This window comes from Calidris pugnax, unplaced genomic scaffold (assembly GCF_001431845.1).
Source record: "Calidris pugnax isolate Ruff unplaced genomic scaffold, ASM143184v1 scaffold187, whole genome shotgun sequence".
Lineage (NCBI taxonomy): Eukaryota > Metazoa > Chordata > Aves > Charadriiformes > Scolopacidae > Calidris > Calidris pugnax.
In genome coordinates, this window is record NW_015090969.1 from 2,647,971 (window position 1) to 2,671,718 (window position 23,748).

General features: G+C 48.0%; 1 protein-coding gene across 11 annotated transcripts in view; it reads left to right on the forward strand.

Annotated features, from left to right (window-relative positions):
* Positions 1-23,748, forward strand: part of PPIP5K1 (diphosphoinositol pentakisphosphate kinase 1) — a 51,225-nt gene that overhangs the window by 17,167 nt on the left and 10,310 nt on the right. For 4 of the 11 annotated variants that reach the window (XM_014952737.1, XM_014952738.1, XM_014952736.1 and 1 more), the window contains 13 exons: positions 1,266-1,387; positions 2,155-2,337; positions 3,248-3,389; positions 4,010-4,233; positions 5,262-5,389; positions 5,885-5,999; positions 7,669-7,776; positions 9,214-9,330; positions 9,708-9,872; positions 10,969-11,059; positions 15,796-15,918; positions 19,574-19,636; positions 23,125-23,304. In XM_014952737.1, coding sequence (XP_014808223.1) covers positions 1,266-1,387; positions 2,155-2,337; positions 3,248-3,389; positions 4,010-4,233; positions 5,262-5,389; positions 5,885-5,999; positions 7,669-7,776; positions 9,214-9,330; positions 9,708-9,872; positions 10,969-11,059; positions 15,796-15,918; positions 19,574-19,636; positions 23,125-23,304 — 1,761 coding nt within the window. Of the gene's footprint in view, positions 1-1,265; positions 1,388-2,154; positions 2,338-3,247; positions 3,390-4,009; positions 4,234-5,261; positions 5,390-5,884; positions 6,000-7,668; positions 7,777-9,213; positions 9,331-9,707; positions 9,873-10,968; positions 11,060-15,795; positions 15,919-19,573; positions 19,637-20,572; positions 20,636-23,124; positions 23,305-23,748 lie in introns of all 11 variants that reach the window. The other 7 variants (XM_014952746.1, XM_014952741.1, XM_014952740.1 and 4 more) reach the window with 6 other exon arrangements.

Consider the following 23,748-nt stretch of genomic DNA (forward strand, 5'->3'; position numbering starts at 1 on the left):
GACTAGAGGAGGAGGAGCAGTAGTGGACAGAGGGTCTTCATGACAAGGCCTGTGTGCCATTCTTGGAGATGGGAATGGTGAGTTAAAAGGGCTGAGGACCTCCTGGTGCTGTTGTGGTTCTCTGAAGGCTGGAGCTGAGAGCATCAGCCGCTGGCTTGGATAAGAGACTGGGGAGACCAGAAGACTGCAGGAGAGAGAATCCCGGTGGAAGTGCAGGGAGCAGACTGCAGCACAGTAAGCTAAAACCCAAGAGAAGAGACCTGTCTGCAGAGTTCTGCTCAAGTGGGGTGCAGTTACCCGGGAGCAGGGCTGAGCCCTCAGGTATGGTCTGTGCCAGCCCTGGACTCACTGCTCCGTACCTTGCCCTCTTATGCACAGTAGAGCTTGGTCCAAGCATGTCCAAGGTGACTTCAGTCATGGCGTTGGAGACTTCTGCTTTACATGGTCACTTGTGGAGAGGGAGAGGTCTTATTTTGCAGCGAGATGCCGTGTTCCTGGGTGCACTGGCGCATGGCAGCTTTGCACAGATACACAGCTGACTCCTGGCCCTGTCTGTCCTTCTCGAGCAGGTTGTTTCTCTGAGCTGGGAGCAGTTTTCCAGACTTCTCCTGCGGTGTGACTGGGTACTGTGTGGAATCATCACGGGATTCCAGGCAGCAGCCAGTCAGTCACCACCGCACTGTCGTTGTTGGGTCAGGCTCAAGAGCTGCGTGAGTTACGTTTTCCCGTTACTGATCTGGCTCCTGTGGCTGACTCAGCCACCATAAATAAACCGGCATTTTGTGCCACAAGGTAATTGTAGCTCTACAGGATATGCTTTGGACGGCGGGTGCCTCCCTATGGAATAGCTCTGCCTGCAGTTCTGGTGGCACCGGGGCCTGCTCTCGTACAGAGAACAAGTAGGAGGAGGCTGTTATTTTGGGCGTCTTTATTCTGAACAGGGGTGTTCAGACTGGCAGGACAATTACAGGCCTCTGGAAAGGGTTGCTGCAGAATTTAGGCAGCATCAGACTTGACTGGTAAATGCTTTCTTTTTTCCCCAAAATGAACTTTTCCAAGTTAAGTAAAGCCTGAATCAGATTTCTAGTCATCATGTATGGTTAGAACTGTCTATTTTGGAGCAGCCTAACTGTGAGCTCTGAAAGTGAATAATTCTCTACATAACTTTGTTACCACAATAGAGTTGGTTGTCTAAAGCAGTATATTCAGCTGACAGTTTTGCAGGTGTCAGGATATTAATTTTGATTTTTTTTCTCCCATTTCAGGTGATTACGCTGGTTTCCCTGGGTGCGGCTTGCTCAGACTGCACAGCACCTACCGTCACGATCTCAAGATCTACGCTTCAGACGAGGGGCGGGTTCAGATGACAGCAGCAGCTTTTGCAAAGGTCCTTCCTCTCTTTTAGGAGCCTGTTAGTTCTGCTGCGTTAGTCTTAAAATGTGCCAGTTCTAAAGGAAAACCTCTGGTGATGAGGAAGGAGCTGTTGTAGGAGCTCCTCCCTCTCTGCTGGGAGGATGGTGGTGGGCTGTGCTATCAGCCAGTGCGCAGGGCTGCAGGTTAGCACAGCCCACCACCATCCTCCCAACAGAGAGGGAAATCCAGTGTAGCTGCATGTGTGTGAGCTTTAGCGTCCTGTCCAGGGCAGGACTCTGCCTGGAGAAGGAGTTAGTTATGGAGTATCACTGGTGTTTGATATAATAGAGAACACCAAACCCGTTGCTGAGTATTAATTGCCTACAGAATGAGAATTTCTTGGATGACTGCCCAGCCAGAGGGCTGGATTTAAAAGGGGAATAAAATGTCTCTGGTGCAGTTTGGGATGGGGGCTGGGGGAAAACAGGTTAATCTGCAGTTAAAGCCTGAGCCAAGGGGAATAGTGTGATGACTTTTGCTGTTGGCGGTTTAGCTGAGTTGACTGCTCAACAGTTGCCTAGACAAATCTGGGGCTGCTGCAGGCAGAGCTGGGTTTTGCCTCGAATCTCTCTAGAATCATGCCAGAATCCCTGGAGACTGTAGGTGCTGGTGCTGTAAAACTGCTCTTCAAGGACAGTTGAGATTTCACTCGAGTGGGCTGAAAAAGCTGGCCATGAAACTACCAGAAATGTTTGTTGGTTGGGTTGCACATAACTGAAGTCTTGTTCTGTGCTGCCTCAGGGTCTGCTGGCCCTGGAAGGAGAGCTGACCCCCATCCTGGTGCAAATGGTGAAAAGTGCTAACATGAACGGTCTCCTGGACAGCGACAGCGATTCCCTGAGCAGCTGCCAGCACAGAGTGAAGGCACGGCTCCATGAAATCATGCAGAAGGATGCCGAGTTCTGTGAAGAGGATTATGAGAAGGTAAAGCTCCTGGGTGGCTTCATTGCTTCCTCTGTCTGGAACGGGGACAGCATCGCTCAGGGGTGTGACGTGAAGCCTGCTGCTGTGTGAACAGTGGCTTGGTTAGTCTGAGATCAGTTCTGGTCAAAATTGCAGGGCACAAATAGCATTTAGGAAGGGAAAGGGAAGTGTTTTGAGGGGTAATAGTCCCTGCCCTTCTGCAAGTGAAAATCCTCAGTGTTACTCCACTGTTCCCTTCAAGAATCACAATGGTACCCTTTAGAAGTTCCAGTGCATTTTATTTTCATGGGGTGCTAAAAGAAGAGTTCTTATTGTTTACTAAGTGCTCCCCAGAGCAATCCCAGTTGCTGTGGACAGGGAGTGCACCTTGCCATATTCTAGATCCGTGCTTTGTGCTCGTGTGAGCAGATCTTTTGGATATAAACCCTTTTGTGGTCCTATCAGTGTCTGATAATTGCAGAGCAGAGAGCATGGACTGCATCTAGCATGGCAATCAGTAAAAGCTATAGCTGCTTCTCTGACAAGTCCCCAAAACACTATTTCTCCCAGACTCTGAGATCTGATTATCAGACTGAATTCCATTCCCATTAAGGAATATATTTATCAGCTCAAAGAACTGCTTAAAACTTCTATGAAGCCCTTCTGCTCAAGCACAGAAGTGAGACAAGTGGATGTTGTAGGTGGAGGGAATTCTAATCTGACAGGAGCAGTTGTTTGCTCCCTTCGAGTTTGGTCCTGAGGCAGATTTTAAAGCCCACCTGACTGCCCCTAGGAACAGGGAAGTTACTGCACCTCGCTGGGAGCACAGCTTTTGTACCTAATCAGAAAGTGGTAGAGCTGCAAGAGGCAGATTTTTTGTTTTCCCAGTTTGTAAAGATACTAACTTATCTCTGCTGGTATCTCCTCTCAGCTAGCACCTACAGGCAGTGCTTCTCTGCTCAACTCCATGACATTTATCCAGAACCCAGTAGAGGTCTGTAACCAGGTCTTCACCCTGATTGAGAATCTCACCTCCCAGATAAAAAAACGCCTGGAAGACCCAAAATCTGCAGGTGAGTATCAGAACTGGAAAGGGTCTGGAGCAGATTCATTTATTGCTACATCTTCAGAGCTCCCAAACACCACTATGATTTAAGTTTTTAGTAAAGTGAAATTCTGTATGTGCTATTGATGTAGAAGGCTCCTATTCTGCTTTGAACTACTGTTAATGAGAGCTGTAATGTAAAGGAAATTATATGTGCATCTTGGGTTTAGAGCGGCTGTACACAGCAGCAGTATAGCTTGGAGAGTTATGTCTCATTTTTTCAAGCATTTCTTGGAGCTGAGCTCAAGGCTATAAACAACAAATTTTTCAGTCACGCTTTGCTCATCTCTAAGAACTTTCCTAATAACAGTGCAGAGGTTTTGAAAAGGTATCTGTGGGACATTTCACGTGATTTATGGCAGACATAAGCAAGCAGTTTCCCTTTTCTCAAGTATTTCAGAAGTAGCTTATTGCTACAGGTTAAAACTCCATGTAACAGGTCCAGTGGCTTTTCCAGTCCAGGATTCCTGTGGGTGACAGGACAGTCAGAGCCCGTCTGTGCTGGGAGGAGTCAGTCACCATGGTCAGTTGAAATGTGGGCAGACATGGTCAGGATGTGAACGTGGTCTGGTGTTCTCTGCTGTTTAGACCTGCAGCTGTACCACAGCGAGACTTTAGAGCTGATGCTGCAGCGCTGGAGTAAGCTGGAGCGAGATTTCCGCATGAAGAACGGGCGCTATGACATCAGCAAGATCCCCGATATATATGACTGCATCAAGTACGATGTTCAGCACAACTGTGCACTGAAACTGGAAGGCACAGCTGAGCTCTTCAAACTCTCCAAAGCCCTGGCAGATGTGATCATACCCCAGGTAGAGCCTGTCCTGCCTGCGTGACAATGTCTGTGGTGTCAGTTCCAGACACCTGTCTGTTTTCTCTCTGTTCTCCTGCACGTTAACTCTCAAGGCAGAGTATTACAGGTATTTCTCAGATACCTCTCTTAGTGTTTGTGTAAGGCCAAAACCATTTATGACTTAAGATGTGGCAGGGCTTGCTCCTGGGTGAGGATTCTGACAGCGTCAGAGTAATGAAGAGCCGATGCAGCAGCTTTTCCACGTTCATCGTGGTGCATTATAGCACAGTGTTGGGCTGTGTGTGTGAGCGATGGCAATGCCCCGTTCTCCACATGCAAGATTGTATAGGGGAAGAGAGATTTGTGTGGTAAAGTGAAGGCCTGTTCTGGCAAATTTGTTATTCTTGTCAAACTAGAGCTTTTTCGGTTAAGTTGGCTTGCTTTTCACAAAATTTATGCCCATGAACATGTAGGGGGGAGAGAGGGCCACGTGAAATGGATCTCTGTGTTCACAGAGATCACAGTGGATCTTAGTAGCATAGAATTCATGGTTCTATCCTACTTCTGGCAAAAATGCTTCATTTGTATGGGGCGAGCTTCCCATAGAAATGGTCCAACTGCACGTGTAGAGTCTTGTAAGCTTTTTCACAGTGTCCCTGATGAGATACATTTTGGCTATTTCCAGCATAGCTCTTCAAGTTTTATCTTTGCAAATAGTGGTAGTTGCACTAATGCTTGTGCCAGGTCAGGGTATAAGTTAGTGTGTCATGAGAGGACGTTCTTTGATGGTACTTGTGCCTCTCAGCTGTTGGAGAAATACTGACAGTCCTGTCTAGACAGACTGGGATTCTGGGAGGAGTCTCTGTCCTCTGTTACCCTCTGCAACATGTGGGGAAAAAATAAGAGAAAGGCGTGAGTGACATTTCCCTTTCTGTCCTTGCTGAACTGTAGTGCTTGTGGACAGGACTGTTGAAGTCCAGCCTCCTTTCGTGTGAGGATGTGGCAAAGAACCAGGGCTCAAGGATATCTATTGTTTTGTTCCTGCAGGAATATGGAATTAATAAGGAGGAGAAACTGGAGATTGCTATTGGCTTTTGTCTTCCTCTCATTAAAAAGATTCAGTTGGACCTGCAGAGAACCCATGAAGATGAGTCTGTCAACAAGCTCCATCCCCTGTAAGGATTGTGCTGCACACTGCTGCTGGTGGGGAGGGCAGCTTAGAGCAGCGTGTGGGAACCGTGCCACCAGGGTTGCCTGGTGTGGGAGGAGGCTCTGAACACACCCTGAACACCTGCCAAAAGGAGGGCATGTTGGTGCTTCTAGAACTGGAAAGGAAATGGAAAGGCATATTGAGACTGCTGAGCGGGAGCACGGTGCCACAGGAGCTTACACCCACTGTGGTTGGATGGTGGTGCCTTCGTCCCTGTCTCTACAAGGGGCAAGTGGTCGTATGATGAGGCCACCTCTGCCCCACCATGTGTCTCCATTAGGATACCACAAACCTCCTGCTTCTGTGCCCGATGCTCTCACTGTTTGTTCTGTTCCTGCTGCTCTTTGGCTGTTCCTAATGTGGGGTTGTCTCGCTGCCTTAAGCGTGCAGAGATGCTGCTGTATGATAGGTGGCACTTCACTGGCAGGCTGTGAGTAACCCTTGCCTGATTTTGGTTTAGGTACTCAAGAGGAGTTCTGTCACCAGGTCGGCATGTTCGGACGCGGCTCTACTTCACCAGTGAGAGCCATGTGCACTCTCTGCTCAGCATCTTCCGCTACGGGGGGCTCCTGGATGTAAGTGTCCCAGCAATGCTCACAGAGTAAGCCTCCCTGCTTCCTTCCAGTGCCCTTTCCAGGGTGGACGGTGTATGTTTGTAGGTTGCCCCTCCGGCCAGCTCCCCCAATAACGATGTGCCAGCTCCATCTCTGCTGTGTTTGCATGCTGCGGCGTCCTGCCTTCCTGGCATGTAGGAGGATTGTTCTTCCTCAGTCCTGACACCGCCTGCCTTGCTCGTACAGGGGCATGTTTTCTCCAAGAGCCATCCTGCTGATCTCAGATGAGTCAGGCGCTGACCTGTGTAGGAGGAGAGCAGTATGAGGCAATGGAGAGGAGGGAATTTCTCTCTTCTTCCTTCAGTCCTTTGTCTTGGCCCTGTTGTTTAGTGACTTTCTGTGAATTCTAAATCAAGACAATCAGTTTGCTTACAGAGGAAGGGACTGCAGGTTGCAAATGCATAGGGAGTGCTCTCTACCAGAGGGACAGATGATACATTTTTAGGGGAATAACTCACTCAATCCAACCTTCACTTGGTCCTGAGGGAATTACCAAGCAGACCCCAAGAAAAGCTCTGCTTTATGCTTCTTGATATATTCTCTGAGTTATCTTCCCATTTTTAAGTTTATTGTTCTGAAATGCCTTGAGAGTTTGAGCTTATTGAGCAGGCATCATTTCTGCTGTCTGTGGAAGCTCACTGGATCTGCAGGCAGCAGTCATGCAAGTACCTCTGAATTGCTCACTGAATGAGATGCGACTTTATTCCCTGACTTGAATTGCAGAATCATAGAATCACTCAGGTTGGAAAAGACCCTTGGGATCATCGAGTCCAACCATCTACCCTACCTACAAAGTTCTCCCCTACACCATATCCCCAAACACCATATCTAAATGACCCTTAAACTCATCCAAGGATGGTGACTCAACCACCTCCCTGGGGAGCCTATTCCAGTGTCTGACTGCTCTTCCTGTGAAGAATTTTTTCCTAATGTCCAGCTTGAATCCATTCCCTCTTGTTCTATTGCTAATTACCTGTGAGAAGGTAATTGTCAGAAGATGCCGTGTTGCCAGCAGAGGGATATTAGTCTGCATCTGGGTTCATTTGTACCAGCAGGGTTCATGTCGTGTCCATCAGGGTGGTGGGGCGCCCCACAGCAGCGTGGCTCCACGGCCGTTGCCCAGTGGTGGTGGGAAGCAGTGATGGCTGGGCTGCCCTGCCTCCTGCCGCCCCAGGGTCCAGCGTGGCTCTGGGGGCTTTCCATTCAGCATCAGGAAAAGCAGCCTCACCTGGTCCCTTATTTAGCACAAGTTCATCCTTTGTGCTTTTTTTGAGATTTCTCTAAAATACCCCATTCTATAGCTGCTGTTTGAGAAGGGCGGTTTGGGAACCTGCTGTGGGTTGTGCTTTTCTTCCGTCAGCATGGCGCAGGGTGTGCAGCTGGGTGTGCTCGGGTCTGCGCGTGGATGGTGCGGGTCGCTACAGCGTCCCTGGATGCAGTCGCTCCTCACTGTGAGAACCCTGCCCTCGTTGCAAGGTCACCTCTCTTTGTGCAAGTTGAGCAAGGTGTTTTTTGTCCTGACAATGTTGTTATCTTGTGGAGAGACAAACTCTCTCAGACCCGTGTCACTGAATGCTGCGAGGTGTCTGCTGTTGCTTATTCCATGCGACTGTTTATGTGTATGTATCAGGAGAACAAAGACGAGCAGTGGAAGAGAGCCATGGACTATTTGAGTGCTATCTCAGAGCTGAACTACATGACCCAGATTGTTATCATGCTCTACGAGGACAACAACAAGGTGAGGGATGTAGCTGTAGGATAAAATCCTTCCTGCTGTGATGCAAGGCAGAGTCCCAAGAGATGAGTTCAGCCGGGAAGTCTGTAGCCTGGGCTCTCTCTGCTTGGGAATAAAGATGGACGGATCATTAACACAACTGCTAGTTTTTATATTTAGGTGGGACGCTTAATCCTTGTTACATGTGAGCAGAATGCCACCCTGAGCAGTAACACCGAGCTTAAGTAATCAATGCCATCTATTTTAAAGCATTTCCTAACACAAAATAATTTGCTGTTTTTTACTATTAACTATAAATAAACAGTAGGAAAAAAAAAGGAAAAAACCACCAATTATATTTAGCTGTTTTTTCCATGTCTTTCTGGAAAATATCCAGAAATTCCACATTCATAAACTTTTTCTATTTTAAAAATCTACTGATATAGTTAGGGAATTATATAATGATATCTTCAGGAAGTATAAGGAATCATTTAAGAAACAGCTGGCGTGTGGAAGCTGATGATGATGACCCAGTGCTGTGCCTCAGGAGGCGGTAGGTGAGGGGAGCAGCCCCTTTCCTCCAGTCACTGTGGAGTTAGAATCTTGTATTCACAGAGCTGATGTGGACTTCCAGTAGTACCAGTGATGTATTTCCTACTGGTGTTCGTCAAAAAAAAAAAAAAAAAAATCAAAAGAGTTTAACCTTTACTGTGAAACTCTATTTCAATACCAGAAATACCTGTTATCAGTAAATCTTCGTTGAAAAGGGGAAGTGTGGTGAATTTCTAGGATTTTTTTAGTCATACTCTTATGTTTTTTTTCAATACGTTCTTCTTCAAACACTTGGAAATGTCAAAGGCAGAGGGAGGAACCAAAAAAAAAAAAAAAAAAGTCTGAAAAGTCTGAATAGAGCTCTTAGGAGTGGTGCAAATCTGTTAGTGAGTAGAGATGGTAAAACTTTTGATTTTACATCATTAGTGCCAGGTACTGTAAAAACTCTAGCTTCCTTAAAAAAAAATAAAAAATTAGAGATTATTACTTAAATCTTGGAACAACATGACTAAAGGCCCAGGAGGGAGCCATTCTCTCCCTGCCAAGCATGTGCTGGTTTTGCCACAGGAGTGGAATGGAAAGGGGCTGTGTTTTAGGTTTATGTATGTGTGTGTATATATATATTTTTATATATATGTATATATACACATACAGTCCATTCTGTTTTACTCTTCTGGTGGCTGTTGTCACAAAATAACAATTGGAATGCCTCAGCTTTGTGCTAATAAGGGCTGTCCTTTTGGATGAAACAAACCTAGAGCCATTATGTTTGTGGTTTCTTGTTGCTTCCGCTTCCCTTCCAAAAGGATGCGCTTGGGGTGCGTGCTGCGCTGGCATGGCGGGACGGCCGGGCTGGCAGCAGGACCCATCCTCATTTATTTACTCATTCCCTGTGCCTCATGTTCGCAGGACCCATCTTCAGAAGAGCGTTTCCATGTGGAGCTGCATTTCAGCCCTGGCGTGAAGGGCTGTGAGGAAGACAGGAACGTGCCCACGGGCTTTGGCTTCCGTCCTGCCTCGGCGGAGGTGAGCTCACTGCCCATGGGGGATCGGGCAGCGTGCGGCTCTGCTGGGGTCTGCCACGAGCCCCTCTCTGGCCACACAATGGCCCCTGGCCTTCCCCTCCCGCCCGCAGGCTGTGAGCGGGTTACCTTCCCTCCTAAATCATAGAATTGCCTGGGTTGGAAGGGACCTCTCAGATCATCTAGTCCAACCATCAACCCAACACTGCCATAGACCATCTCTAACCCATGTCCCTAAGTCCCGGGTTTGTCAGGGCGGGCTCTGGGAACGCTGTGTCCCCCTGAGCGCTGCAGGGGCCGGCAGGGCCAAGGCTGGGGTTGGTGCCGGGCAGCGCTGGTGAGGGCCACGCGTCTGCAGGGGTCAATATGTCCTTGCTGCAGAACGAAGACAAGAAAGCAGACCAAGGCAGCCTGGAGGACCTTTCCAAAGAGAAGGGCATCGACGAACCGGACCGTGCGCAGCAAAGGTCTCCACAGCCCTCCGAGCCCATCAGCCTTCAGCGCAGATCTCCGCTCATCAGGAATCGGAAGACAGGGTCCATGGAGGTAACAGTGCCATGGCCGCCCTTGGTTGTTGTAATGAAGGTCTTTTACTTGGTCTTGGTTTCCTGGCATTCCTTTTGGTGTGCCAGAGTTTGAGTTGATTCTGGGAAAGGATCTGCAGAAGTTAAAGAGGGACTTTTTGGAAGGCAGACCTCCCAAACACCTCCTCCTGGAGGAAGGACAGGGGGAGGCCTGGTGAGAGGAATTGATAAGGAAGAGCAAGTAAGGAAATGCTTGAGAAACACTAGAAATATTTGGGTTACATGCTCCCAAATGTAGAGGCATCAGTGTAACAAATTATGAGATTGTTGCAACCTCTCCACCTGGACACGGAGGCATCTTTGCCTTCCCTTAGACTCCAGCCTTTGCCTTTCACAGTTCAGCTCCACATTTCCCATTCCTGTCTCCCATCTAAGACCTCATGCAAACCAGAGGTGCCTGCTGACCGGTGGCTTTATTACAGTGTTTAAACTGGCAGGGTTTAGAACTGTCCCATTCGCTGATCTGCTGAAGTAACAAAGATGGATTTTACTGTTCTTCTCTCCTTCAGGGGCATTACGTGTCATAAGCTTTCACAGTCAGCAGGGGCTGGCACCTTTGAAGTGCTCTAGAATTACCGTTTCTTTTGGAGGGGTTTGACAGGCATTTTTGCTGTTTTCTGAGCCAGTGAAAGCAGAGAGTTAGGGCTCATGGTATTTGTTAGCTGCCTTACATCTCAGTGTCACTCAGGATGTAATCTTTGCGTGCAGCACTTGGGGGCTCTTTGTAACAGGCACATACTAAGTTAAAGGGGATATACTTTCCTGCTGCTGAAGAAGGAAGTCTATGTCCCAGTGATCCCAGCAAGGCTCTTGGGAGACCAGAAGCTCAGTATCTGAGCTCTCTTCATCTCCGCTGTTCCACAACCCAACACAAACTTGAAATTAAAATTGAGCAAGCACCGTCACAATCTTAGCATAGGAGTACTTTGTGCTTCTTGAAAAATGTGATTTTTAAGGAAGAGACCTACTTTTCCTTACCTTCAATTGACGTATAAAGGCTTTTTGAGACCAGTGGGTAACTCAGAGCACGACACTGATTATACTGTCTGTCTTTGCAGGTGCTATCTGAATCCTCTTCCAAATCAGGAGGTTATCGCCTCTTCAGCACTTATTCCAGGCAATCTTCTGAGATGAAGCAGAGTGGCTTAGGTACTGTACCTGACCTGTAACCAGACTGTTCCTCTGTGTTTCTGTGGGCATCCTTCTGTCTCTCCACATACACATCTGGCTTAAGTTCCTTGTGTGTCTCTCTGTGTATTATGTCTTCTTGTAGTGTTATTGTTTAGACCACTGTAGAGACTATCTTATTGCATTTCCTTTTGTGTGTGATCTTCTCCTTCAGCTTCTAGCTACAGAAGATGCACTTTTCATCCTTTGTAGTATTGGAGCAGCAGAGCAAGCCGCGTACTTGCAGGCTGGCCTTCTGGGTCCACGTTGCTATCATTTGTTATACCATTTCTGAACGTAGGAGGAGGAGATGATTTTACATGAGAAATAGCATGCTTTCTGTTCTGCAAAAGAGTGGTTTACATGCAAAGCTGCTCTTCATGTGACACTACTGTATTTCTGCCTTTGCTTCATAAAGATCTCTTGTATGGAACAGATCTGTCATCTGCAATGGTGTTTGACAACTCTCTAGTTGACCTGGAATCCCTGATTAGCCATTCTTTGACTGGTAGCCAGCAGGAGAGAATAGTTTTGGGCATTTGGGGTTCTCTGCCTGTCCTTGAGAGTAGCATTCCCTGCCATCATAACCTAACCTATTTCTTAATAGTTGAAATTCTTCCTGAAATATTTTTGCTAAAGCAAGATCTATTTGGAAACTGAAAAGCTGTCTTTGCTGTTATGAAGTTTAAAGATAGCTGTGAAACCTAGATCTTGCAGATGACTAATAAGCACCAGGAGGTGGAAATGCCTAAGTTATGCCCACTTTCTTTTTCTTAAAAATAATTTTTGCATTATGGCCTGGCCGTAGACTTGCAGCAGTTCTGGCTTATCAGTTCTATACTCTGTTATGTGGACATCCTGCAGCCAAGAGATTTCTGAAAGGCCTGATCATTTCTTTGTCACTTTTGAATGAGCTGCTGCTTCTTACCAAGTGAAGGGAATTTTCTCCAGAGTGGTTAGGAAGTGTCTCTGGAGTCTGCCAGCTATCCTCCCAGCCAGCTGGAAAAATCTCAGAAGGAATGGCTGTTGCATATTATTTTCATAAAGGTACAGTAGCCGTGGCCATAGCGGGTTTTGGATGCGCTATTTCGTGTGGTGCATCTACTTCTGCTTTAACAGACCACCTGCAGGATTAAGTAAGCTGTAATAGACTGCCTTGCTTAGGCTGGAAGAAACCTGTGGTTATTCCATGAATCTGTGTGAGTCAATATGAGAATTTCTGAGATGGCACACAGTCAAGGAAGTGCATCTGCTTGGAAAATTACCGACTACATCAAATGCTACCTGGAAACTATTTTTGCTGTTTGGATGTCTGAGTACCAGAAAGCACATGCTCTGGAGAGCAGATACTGACAGCCTGTTTACTACAGCCTTTCCCAGGTGTCTGAGGAATGTCTGTTTTGGCAGTAGAGAAGACTATCGCTCCACTGGACCCTCGCGCAGCACTACTTTTCCATGACAGCAACATTTGAAATGTGATACCAGCAGGTTTGATTTCAGGTGCTTGCCTGATGTGCCTCACTGGGAAGCCTGTGCTGGTCACTCTCCCCGCTGAGAAGCTCTGCAGAGACCAAACTTTGAGTAGGAATGGATAGAGCTGGTCTGTGGCAGTAGATCTCTGGCTGCAGACCCAGTCCAGCCATCGTTCTTCTCCATAGGGTCTTGCAGCTGTGGGCACAGAATGGCTGAGCAGGAGAGACCAACAAATGGTGTGACACCAGATTTCACAATCACAGGTTATTAGGATGTCTGTGTTTCTGCAAATTTCTCTTAACCTGAGAATTGTTAAGAAGAATGATGCCTCTTTACCTGTAAAAGTCAAACTCTTAAAGGAATCTTTCCGATTCCTTTCCTGCTTGTTTTGTAGAAATGTAGTTTCTTCCTCCTTTAGGATCTGAAATGTGCTTTCCCTGTGAGATATAATATAGAACTCATGGGAGCTTGAACTTTGCCTTTAATGCTTGTCTCAGCAGCTGTGCTATGAGGGGGTTCATTCAGAGACTATCTGCTGTTTCTGAGCTCTTCTGTCTCCCATGGCCTCACCTTGTCAGTGGCTGGCTCTTGTTACCTCTGGGAGAAGGACTGTTCAGGTGTAACCTCCTATGCTTAGGATGCAGGAATGGGAAGCAGGACAGAGTTTCCATAATAACCCTGCTGCCATACCTGCCAGAGTTGTGTCTTTACTGTAGTTTAAAATATGCCTTGAAATGTCTGGAAAAGGGGCAGGCTGCAGCTTGCTTTGTGTATGCAAAGTGGTGCTTTGGAGTTTGCCATGTTTCCTGGGCAGGAGCAAGTGCTTCCTTGTGGATTGTCTGCACTAGTGTGCACACTTCTAGCCTGAGAAGCCATGGGAACCCTCAGCGCCTTTCTTTGCTTGCAAGAGCACTTCAAAATGGGGTCGAATCACTCCCTGCTGTTGGAGCAGTAGAGGTGTGTATTGCCATTGGGCAGGAAGCTTTGTGCTGAGACTCACATGGGGAAATAAGGGATGTCCATTTCTTAAACATCTGCAACATTGAATGTACATCTGAAAATCAAATACACAAAAGAGATCTAGCACATACAATAATTTCTAGCAAATGTTGCTATAGCTTAAATCTAAATAGCTTGTATACCGTTGTGTTCTTTAGAATGTGTGTGTGCTGTGGTGGTCTCCTAGAGTTCACTGCAGACAATTGCTGTTGTCTATAGGGTCATCTTTGTAAATTCTCCTCTGGCTTAAGGGTGCTGACAAAATGCCTCTGTCTGCTGTAGGGCAGCAGAAACACTGGGGTGTCCTTAGTTTAATGGTTAGTGGCACGAGGTTGCTCAAGATAGAAAGTCATAAAAATCTTCTGTTCCATTTTTGTCTGCCAGTAAATGAGTCTGTTGGCATTTTTTTCATTGTTTTTGATTGTTTTTAAGCCATGGAAGGTTGATCAGGAGCATCATCCTGGCTGCAAAATTTTCTTTGCATTCTGATAGATTCCAGTTCATGCTGAATCAGCACTGAGCTCCAATTTAAGGTATTAGGGGGAAATTGTCTAAGACTTGTCCAAAGACAGGTATGTGCTAGTCTGCCTTGTGGAGAGCTACCAGCACTGTCACAGTGGTGGAACAGCTTAAATTTAGTGCATGTGAGAACGGTTTCGGTCATCCCTTACCACCCCCAGGAGCATATACCATCAGCTCAGTCTGAGCTTATATGTAAATAGCTCAAAACTCAGGATCTGTGTGTTTTCTCCAAAGAAGCTCTGGCTAAAAAAGAGCTTTGTTCAGGACAGAAGCTGTGGGGAGTGGAGAACTTGATGCTGGTCAGCCACCTAAATGGGAGATTACAGGGAAGACAGAGATGGACTGTCCTCCAAGGCAGGTGGTGATAGAACGAGAACCAACAGACACAAGTTGCCACATGGGAAATGCCAGTTAGCTTGGAGGAATAAGTTTTTCACCATGAATGTGCCAGATACTGGAGCAGGGACCTAGAGAGGTTGTGAAATCTCCTTTCTTGGAAGTATTCAGAACTTGACTGGACAAACCCTAGCAAGCTGGTTCAAGTTGGCCCTGCTGGGGCGTTGGGAAAGAAGCCTCCAGAGGTTCCTTCCAACCCAAATCATGCTATGATGCTATATGTTAGGATCAAGAGCTGCTTGCAATAGGCAGGATCTTTTTAACAGTAGTAACAGTTGCGCTGTTCCAGTTAAATACTAATAGAAAGCACGTCAGGTTTTTTGCCTTGGCAGAGAAGGCAGAACAAGATCAACCTGCTTGTTTCTGGAAGCCTTTTGTGCGTGGGAATAATGTTGGTTTTAGCCCTTGGTATTCTCAGTACAGAATACAGCATCAGGACTGTTTAGCAGAGAATTTATAGCTAATCAGTGGCTTTATCTGGCCCATAGTAAGGTTTTGTCTGGCTGACAATTGCTTTCCTCAGTTGAAAGAATCCTGTTTCAAATGCCCAATGTTCCTTAAATATCACATAAGTACAAGGCACTCTACAGAACACTGCCTTTGAGAAGCAAACACCAGCAGTTGCCAAAGCCACCGGTGTTAGGTTGCCCTCCTCTGTATGAGGCTGTCTTGGTGCCATGTTCCTCGCCACAGGGAGAGCAAAGTGCCTTGTGTGTGCACAGCGGGTGCTGTGCAAGGGTGGTTCGTGGACCTGTTCTGGAGGAGCAAGACATGACCAAGTGAATGTGAAATATCTTCTGGGCAGCCCCTTGTGAAAGAGAGCTCTCTGGTGACATTGCTTTCCTCGCTGCCTGACAGAGTGATTAATGCACATTTGCTGATCAACAGGTCAGGCGGTCCTTTCTTCTTCTCAGTGTCCTACAGAAAAAGGAGCTTTCCAGGGAGAAAGGGCAGAAGAGCAGAGAAATTAAACCCTTCATGAACATCAGTGATTTGGCATCCTGGCTTTTCTCACATGACTGTGTACATTTGCTAACTGGAGAGCGTCGAGGCATTTTTCCTAGGTCAGGGCAAGAAATCCAAATGGAAATAAACCTCTGGACAGAGTCAGGAACTTTACTGGTGCTGAGTTTTGGGCTACCTGCTGTGCATTTGGCACTACTGAATTTAGAATTGGGAATACTGCCTCCCCACGCTCCCTGGCATCATGTGTTTTCCTGAGACTACCTGCGAAGTGGGCAGTTCATTCCTCATTCTTTGACTAACCCTGCTTTTCTGTAGCTGCATGCGGTGGAGATGTAATACTAACAACTTCCATGCCTTTCCAGGGTCACAATGCACCGGCCTGTTTAGCACCACTGTGCTGGGAGGCTCCTCCAGTGCCCCCAACCTCCAGGACTACGCACGCAGCCATGGCAAAAAGTTTGCCAGCAGCCTGACATACAAAGACGGTATGTGTGTTCCTGTGCAGCAGGTGGTGAATTTGTGGACTTTGGTGTCTCAGGATGCTATTGAGACAAAGCCTTAGACTGCAAGAAGAGTGACAGCTGAATGTGTATATTCCTTGCATCTACAGTAATGCATTTTATCATATCCCAAGAAACTGTGATCCTTGCTAGGACAAGACAAGAGCTGAGATTGTGCAAGGAGTTTTATGCTGATATATGGTATTGCTGTGGTCTGATTTTGCTCTGACATTTTAATACTACTCGCTGTTGTGGAGGAGGATTTATTGGTCTAGATATTAAATAGGTTTGTCCTGGTGTGGAAATCCAGCACATCACATCGCCTTGCTTACTGTGGTGATCTTGCTGATGCTGAATGAAGCTTTTGTGGAGACAGTAATCCTCACCCTACAGAAGACAGCCATCCCAGAGGCAGAATGGTGTGCTTGGGCGTGGGTAAGATGGGTACTAGAGTAAGGTTGGGCAAGATAATCTGGTAAAATCTGTTTGGGTCAGTAGTGTAAGTGATGCCCGATGCAGGGGGGTGAAGGGGTGTTGCTGGCTGCAGATGGGTCTGCAGTCAGTGTGGTCCGTTGTGCCTTGGGAAGCAGAGAGTGTCGCTACTTTCAAGGAAGTTGGAACCCAGGGCAAGACTGGGGTATCCCAGAGGAGCTGCAGGGGTGTAATGCGCAAGTGCCAGTGTCCACTGTGACCCCAATGAGAGAGGCTCTCAGGTTCTCTGAGTGCTGAGTAATGTACCATTTGTTGGGACGCTGAGTCAAGCGGCATTGAAAAAACCTCTCCATGGGGAGGATCTGCACAGTGTGCTGTGTCCTGGTTGGAAATCCATCTAAAGTTGCACAACTCAGGCTTCTCAGCATCTGAATGGGTGTAAGATTATCTGTTCTCTCTTTCTCCTTTTTGTGTTAGTTCCAAAAAATGGTATTTTGCTCAGTTTTTACAGTCTGAGTGTCTTTCTTAGCAGGATCATAATGAACACTAACAGTGATGCATTAAAAGGTGGGGAGATGATTAAGGCAGTAATTTGGGGCCTTTGGGGAAAACAGGAGGTTGGTTCATTTGGATTTCTGTCCAGTTTTGAGACAAGGAAAATGGCCGAGCAAATCAGGGTGGAAAGATGCTGTGCAATTTTCTGACCTGTGGGAACCTCAGGAATGCTGCTGCATTGAGACTGTTACATAGACTCCCTTGCTCTGCTGCTTTCACTGTGTAGGAGAAATCTGTGCTGCTTCTCCCCTCTTCAGGGAGCTCCCTGGCACACAACAGGCAGGAAGGGTGAACCAGGAGGATTTAAACCCTGCTGTGCCAGTTTGAGCCGCTCACAGCAGCGAGCGCAGGCTGCTCACAGGTCCCAGAACAGGCTGGTGGTGTCTTGGCACAGGACGGGGTGTGAAGACCAGGGGAGCCACTGGAAAGGTGAGCCAGGGCTCTGGCTGCTTTCCTCCCCTAAGCCTGCAGGCAGCGTGGATCCAAGGCAGCTCTGGTTCTCGGGGAGAAGCATCAAAGACTCCTGCTGTGTACCCAACTGGGAACAGAGGAGGGCCCGCTCCCCCGGTGCTGGGCTCCTTTCCCTGCAGGCCGTCAGTAGGAGTGTGCCTGCAACTGGCCATGTGTGTTGGGGGTCCAGAGGAGGGTCCTGCCTCAATTCAGTGAGAAGGTCTCTGCATGCTGAGATGCAGCTGTACCCTCAAGTACTTAAAAGGCAGATTTATTTAGCTGGTGTTTGAATAACAGAATTATTCATCTCCATGTTACACTACTTCTCGTGTGTTTCCTAGGGTGCTGTGGCACCCTGTGCTACTGGCACCCTGCTGCAATAAGAGCAATTGTGAGGAAGAAGCAGGGGCTTGCAAAAACAAGTAGGAGTCAGAGGGGCATTTTGCTTCTGGGGAAGGTAGTTTGGAATGTGAAATAAGCCCTTGATCTGCATGTTCCTGCTTAAATGAGCACCAATGAATGCTGAATGATGGCATTTAAACCAAACATCATTAGAACCGAGTACAGTGACGCAGCAACTACAGCAGACTCTTGGAATATGCTTGTATCAAGGCCTTTTCCACAGTCATCAGGCTAATAATGTTTTAAAACCTTCAGATTCTGAAGCACATCTTTGCATGAACTCTGATATTTTTTCATGGCTGTGACGCTTCAAGGTGTGGTGCATGGCTTATAGCACTTCATCAGAGAATTGCTCAAGAGAAGTTAAAATGGACCTTATTTCTGAAGTCTATTTTGCTTGGGGCTGGAGGAGGGCTAAGGAAGGTTTTGGTGGAAAGTTGTGTCCCAGGCTCAGGTTGTGGGAAGGTCCACTGGTGGCTGTGATTTGAGGCTGCCTTGTGTGAAGCCAGGGGTGCAGCAAGCCGTGTTGCAGCACCATGTAAATGTATGCTGTAAAGGCAGGGGGATACATCGGGTGGAATGGAGATGGTACCAGCTGGCTGGCTGCAGCTCTAGGACTTGGATGTTCTTAGGGGTTGCATGTATAGGGCAGACTGCCACACTCTATTTGTTGAGAAGAACCATTCTTTGAGAAAGAAGAACCATTTTTAAGGCTGTTATGCTGGTAGAAATTGCAGGAAATTGCAGCAAGTTGGTTTAAGTATATTAATTGGCCAAGTCAGTGGATGTAGCTAGAGAAACACAATGGAGGTATGGAACATAAATTGATACGCGTATCTCCCAACCAATAGTGGGGCAGGTATACAGACTAGATAGAACGGCCACATGAAACATGAAAGAGGAATAAAAACATTTTCTAATATTTCCTAAAAGTTCCTAAATAACAGCAAAGGGTATGATTGGCTGGGGTCTTACATCAAATACTACATACATGTGCTCTGATCTAGGCTGAGGAGTTTCCAGAGTGGGAATAAACTGAAGTTGTCAAATTTTTTTTTTTTTTCCATTTTGATGCACATGGAGACTAATCCATGTCTTTTAAAGGTCATCTCTTTGCAACCCAGTAGATGCCTGGAGTCTCTCCTTGCACTGTGTTTCTGATGTGTGATTTCCATGGGAGAGCTTGGCCAGGCCTGGGACAGGGCCAAGAGAAGCCCGAGGACCCGTCTGATGGGTGCACCCCAAAACCTCTTCTCTGCTGAAAAGCTTTGAGCAATAGAACTGTAGAATGTCTTCATGGATCTTCTCTTTGTTACCTCATTTGTTAGTTGATTTGGCTTCAAACTTAAAAATAGCTCTGTTTAGCTTGCATCAAGAGGATGTTTTGAGCTGTGCTTACCTATGCCAGGGCTCTTCAGTTCCTTGCAGAAGGGTTGTTGTTTTCCCCGGGCAGGGGTGACATCCCAGAGCTGTGCTGTGCCTATGGCCGTGAGTGTTGCCCGGCTGTATCTCACACTGGGCTGAGCCTGGGTCGCTCTCGGGGTGGGGAGGAATGAGGTTCTGACTGCAGCTGAGTCTTTGCAGCGTGAGGGGAGGCCCCGGCGGGGCAGCTCCAGGGAAGGGGGAGCCACAGAGTGCGAGGAAGCTGAGGGGTTTGGTCGGACCCGCAGCAGCACTGATGGGAGCACGTGTTGTGGGGGTCAGGATGAAGGTGAATCTGAAAAGGTAGTTGCAGCATATGAAGGTCGGGGATCCTTGGAAGCCGGCTGTTAACTGAGATGATCTGTTTTTATTTCCTCAGAGCTCTTGTCTATGCCAGCCGTAAAACGATTTTCTGTGTCGTTTGCAAAGCATCCGACTAATGGTACGTTTGCTTCCTTGATTTGACGTTCCCTCACACTTCTAACCCTGTGCTCACATTCAGTTCTCTCTGCACATATTTCCCTCTCAGCCTTCTTGTGGTTTTTTTTGTGTCTGTGTATCTGGTGTTCAAACATGCTTCACCTTCCCCCATTGTCTCCTTGTGACTAACTTGTTCATTCATCCTCTTTTTTTTTTTTTTCCATTTTGATGCACATGGAGACTAATCCATGTCTTTTAAAGGTCATCTCTTTGCAACCCAGTAGATGCCTGGAGTCTCTCCTTGCACTGTGTTTCTGATGTGTGATTTCCATGGGAGAGCTTGGCCAGGCCTGGGACAGGGCCAAGAGAAGCCCGAGGACCCGTCTGATGGGTGCACCCCAAAACCTCTTCTCTGCTGAAAAGCTTTGAGCAATAGAACTGTAGAATGTCTTCATGGATCTTCTCTTTGTTACCTCATTTGTTAGTTGATTTGGCTTCAAACTTAAAAATAGCTCTGTTTAGCTTGCATCAAGAGGATGTTTTGAGCTGTGCTTACCTATGCCAGGGCTCTTCAGTTCCTTGCAGAAGGGTTGTTGTTTTCCCCGGGCAGGGGTGACATCCCAGAGCTGTGCTGTGCCTATGGCCGTGAGTGTTGCCCGGCTGTATCTCACACTGGGCTGAGCCTGGGTCGCTCTCGGGGTGGGGAGGAATGAGGTTCTGACTGCAGCTGAGTCTTTGCAGCGTGAGGGGAGGCCCCGGCGGGGCAGCTCCAGGGAAGGGGGAGCCACAGAGTGCGAGGAAGCTGAGGGGTTTGGTCGGACCCGCAGCAGCACTGATGGGAGCACGTGTTGTGGGGGTCAGGATGAAGGTGAATCTGAAAAGGTAGTTGCAGCATATGAAGGTCGGGGATCCTTAGAAGCAGGCTGTTAACTGAGATGATCTGTTTTTATTTCCTCAGAGCTCTTGTCTATGCCAGCCGTAAAACGATTTTCTGTGTCGTTTGCAAAGCATCCGACTAATGGTACGTTTGCTTCCTTGATTTGACGTTCCCTCACACTTCTAACCCTGTGCTCACATTCAGTTCTCTCTGCACATATTTCCCTCTCAGCCTTCTTGTGGTTTTTTTTGTGTCTGTGTATCTGGTGTTCAAACATGCTTCACCTTCCCCCATTGTCTCCTTGTGACTAACTTGTTCATTCATCCTCTGTAACTGCTCAGTGGTTCCTCTGCTGTTCCCCAAGGCATTTGTGTCCCAGATGAAAAAGCAAGAGCAGTGGCTCTGTGAACGGACTCCTAAAGCAGCCTTTAATTCCACTGCTAACATTAGGGACCTCTTTCACGCTCCCTTATTGGGGGTGGGGGTCATGGGGGAGAATACCTTCAGATTTGGGGTGGGGGATATCCACTCCATGTTCTGTAAGAGCATCAGCAGCTCAGGTCCTCAGTTTGTACAATGCAGATTTGCAGGAGCAAGACAGGGATAACCCGAGGTTATCCCTGTGTCACCTGGAGTGGTCTGTGGTGGGAGAGGAGGCTGTGCTGACAGTGTTCTCTCTGCCATGCTGTTCCTCAGCACAGTCCTCTTAGGAGTACCCGTGGCTGCAGGGCCTCCTATTTGAGCCTTGTCTGTTAGGATGGTCCCCTGCTCATTCCAGGCATGGTGGTGTTGGTGGGAGCAGGCTCACCTTTCCTGCATTCCTGGGAATGGTGTCTCTCCGGAACATTCAGTCATCAGCTGTTGGTGGACAGTGCTGCCTTCCTGAGGTAGGAGGGTTCGGCACCGTGCCCCCCAGGTGGTGTAACCTGCCTCACTCCTCTCATCCTGGTAGCTGTGAAGAGGCTTGGTAAAGGACATCTGACATTGCTTGTGTTTGCTCACTGTCTGCTTCATATTGCCACTAACCTGACACCTGAACTGTGAGTCTTTAGAGGTCAAAGACCAATAGCTCTGTTGTAGCAGATGCCTTGAACTAGTGTTTATTATTCCAAGTCTTGCACAGAAACTTGTGAAAAGGTTTGTCTCGCAGCACCACTCCTACCTCATGGCTCCTGCTGTTGAGACAAGTTAGAACCAAAGCAGATCATTGAAGGATGCCAGGTTAAGTGTTTCTGTCTTATGTGATCAAGGCTGCTTCTGCAATCTTGTTGCATAGTAAATATGAAGATATTCTGCTCTGCGTGATCCGGAAGATGAAAGAAGGTCAGAAGACTCTTATGAAGACCAAAGTTTTGGGAAAGATGAAAGGGAAAGGGCAGCTAAAAGTGGCTTTATTATTTCAAAGCTCTGAAGGGAAACTGTTTTCTGTGCTTGCTCAGTTTTGTTTTTCCCAGAGTGGCCAACTGCTCAATTTGTTTGTGTGTCTGGATGCCATCTGAACTCACGTGGTGTATGTTAGCAGGATGTGTTGTTCTATCTTGCCTGCAGAACCCCAGCACCAGTCTGTCCTAAGCCACACCGTAAAGCAACTGCCCCTGCCCCAAATGCAATAAAGTGAAACTGGGCATCAGGTTTTTCCCAAGAACCAATCAATATTTCTAATGACAAAGTGCTTCTTTATCAAGAAAACACAGACAGAGGTCTAGGAGGTGTGAGCTTGAAGTTAGGCATGTTTCGTCTAAGCTTGGCACTGGTTTTTGCAGGAAGGAAGTTTAGCCACATCAGCCACTTGCCTGAGGATGCTAAAGCTGTTCACAGCTCCGAGTCTGCATTTTGTTTCTGAAGACCCACCTCTGTGTGGCGAAATCGGATGCGTGAGCCAGAGCAGTGGCCAAGCACAGCGTCAGGCCGGGTGCTTTATGCCCTGGTCTTGTGAGTCTTGGGAGCGTGACATGAGTCCCGAGGCTGAATACATGGAGGAGAAGATGTGCCTGCGTGCTGGGATCTTGCCTGCCATGCAAGGATGTCACAGAAGATGTCACGGGGCTGTTCTGAGAGTCTGTAGTGGGGAGGTCAGCACTTCTGTGCCCCCTCTGTTCTTGCACGCTCTGAGCGCTGTGTTCTCAGTGGGACCCTGCCGTCCCCAGCGTCCCTTTCACAGCCTCCAGTCTGATGCCGTGTCCTTCACTCTCGCCCATGTGCTGGGGTGTCTGGCTGCGTTTGGGCACAGGGCTCTGCTCTTTCAGCAGTCTGGATTTCTTGTCTCAGCTTGGGGAGGGCAAGTGTGGGCCTGACCTTATCTAGCCAAACCTGAGCCTGGGATTGGAACGTGTCCTCAAATGTATTCTCTTGCCAGGTGTTCACTCACAAAGGTGGAGCTTCACTGCCCAGGGACTGCCCCTTTGGCAGAGGCTGGCCTGGGCGGGTGACCTGGCAGAGACAGGGGCTGTGAAGGTCCAAGGGCATCCCCGACCCGCTCGCTGCGGGAGGGATGGGGCTGCAGCCTGTGGCGTGGGTCCTGCCCACCTGGCAGCCCTGGTGCCGGCAGCTCCATCCCCTCATCTCCACAATTTCTCTGTCCCCAGCTGCAGCTGCCCTGCTCCTCTCACTCTTTGTGGCCCCCTTTCCTCCAGATGCGTTTGAGCACCACCACGTTGCCCAGTTGCTGCGCCGTTTTTCCTCTGACTATGCCACGGGCCGGAACATCTGCCTGGATGCCGCTCTAGCCCATCACCTCCAGCAGTGCTCCTACCACCTGCGCCTCTTCAGGAGCTGGCTGATCTCAGGGCAGGAGGACTTGGAGTGTCTTTACGGTACTGCACGCTGCAGCTGCCTTGGTCCCCTGCTCTTGTAGCTGAGCAGGGACCACTGTCTGCTTGAGAATGCAAAGTATGCTTTGCTTCTAAAAAAGGAAAGCATTTCCCTCACCGCATCCCTTAAATCTCCAGGCTGCTGCTGCAGCAAGCTGTGTGGGCTGTCGCACTGGCGGTTTTGGAGCCTTGGGCAGTAGCCATTCCACACAGAGCCAGTACCCTTCGTGTGGCTGTAGCTGTAGCTGTGCTCTCTCCATCTTTGGCAATTGTTAGTTGCCTCCTTCCTTTAGCCAGGGTAAGCCCTTCCCTGGGGTTAGGTGCTGAGCTCCTACTGATGTGGTGCCCTGCTGACACGACACCCCTGTGCAGGTCTCAGTGGGTGCTGGAGGTGTCCCGTTATTAGTGGAGGAGCCAAAGTGTAAGAGTATGGGGAGAGAGAAGATG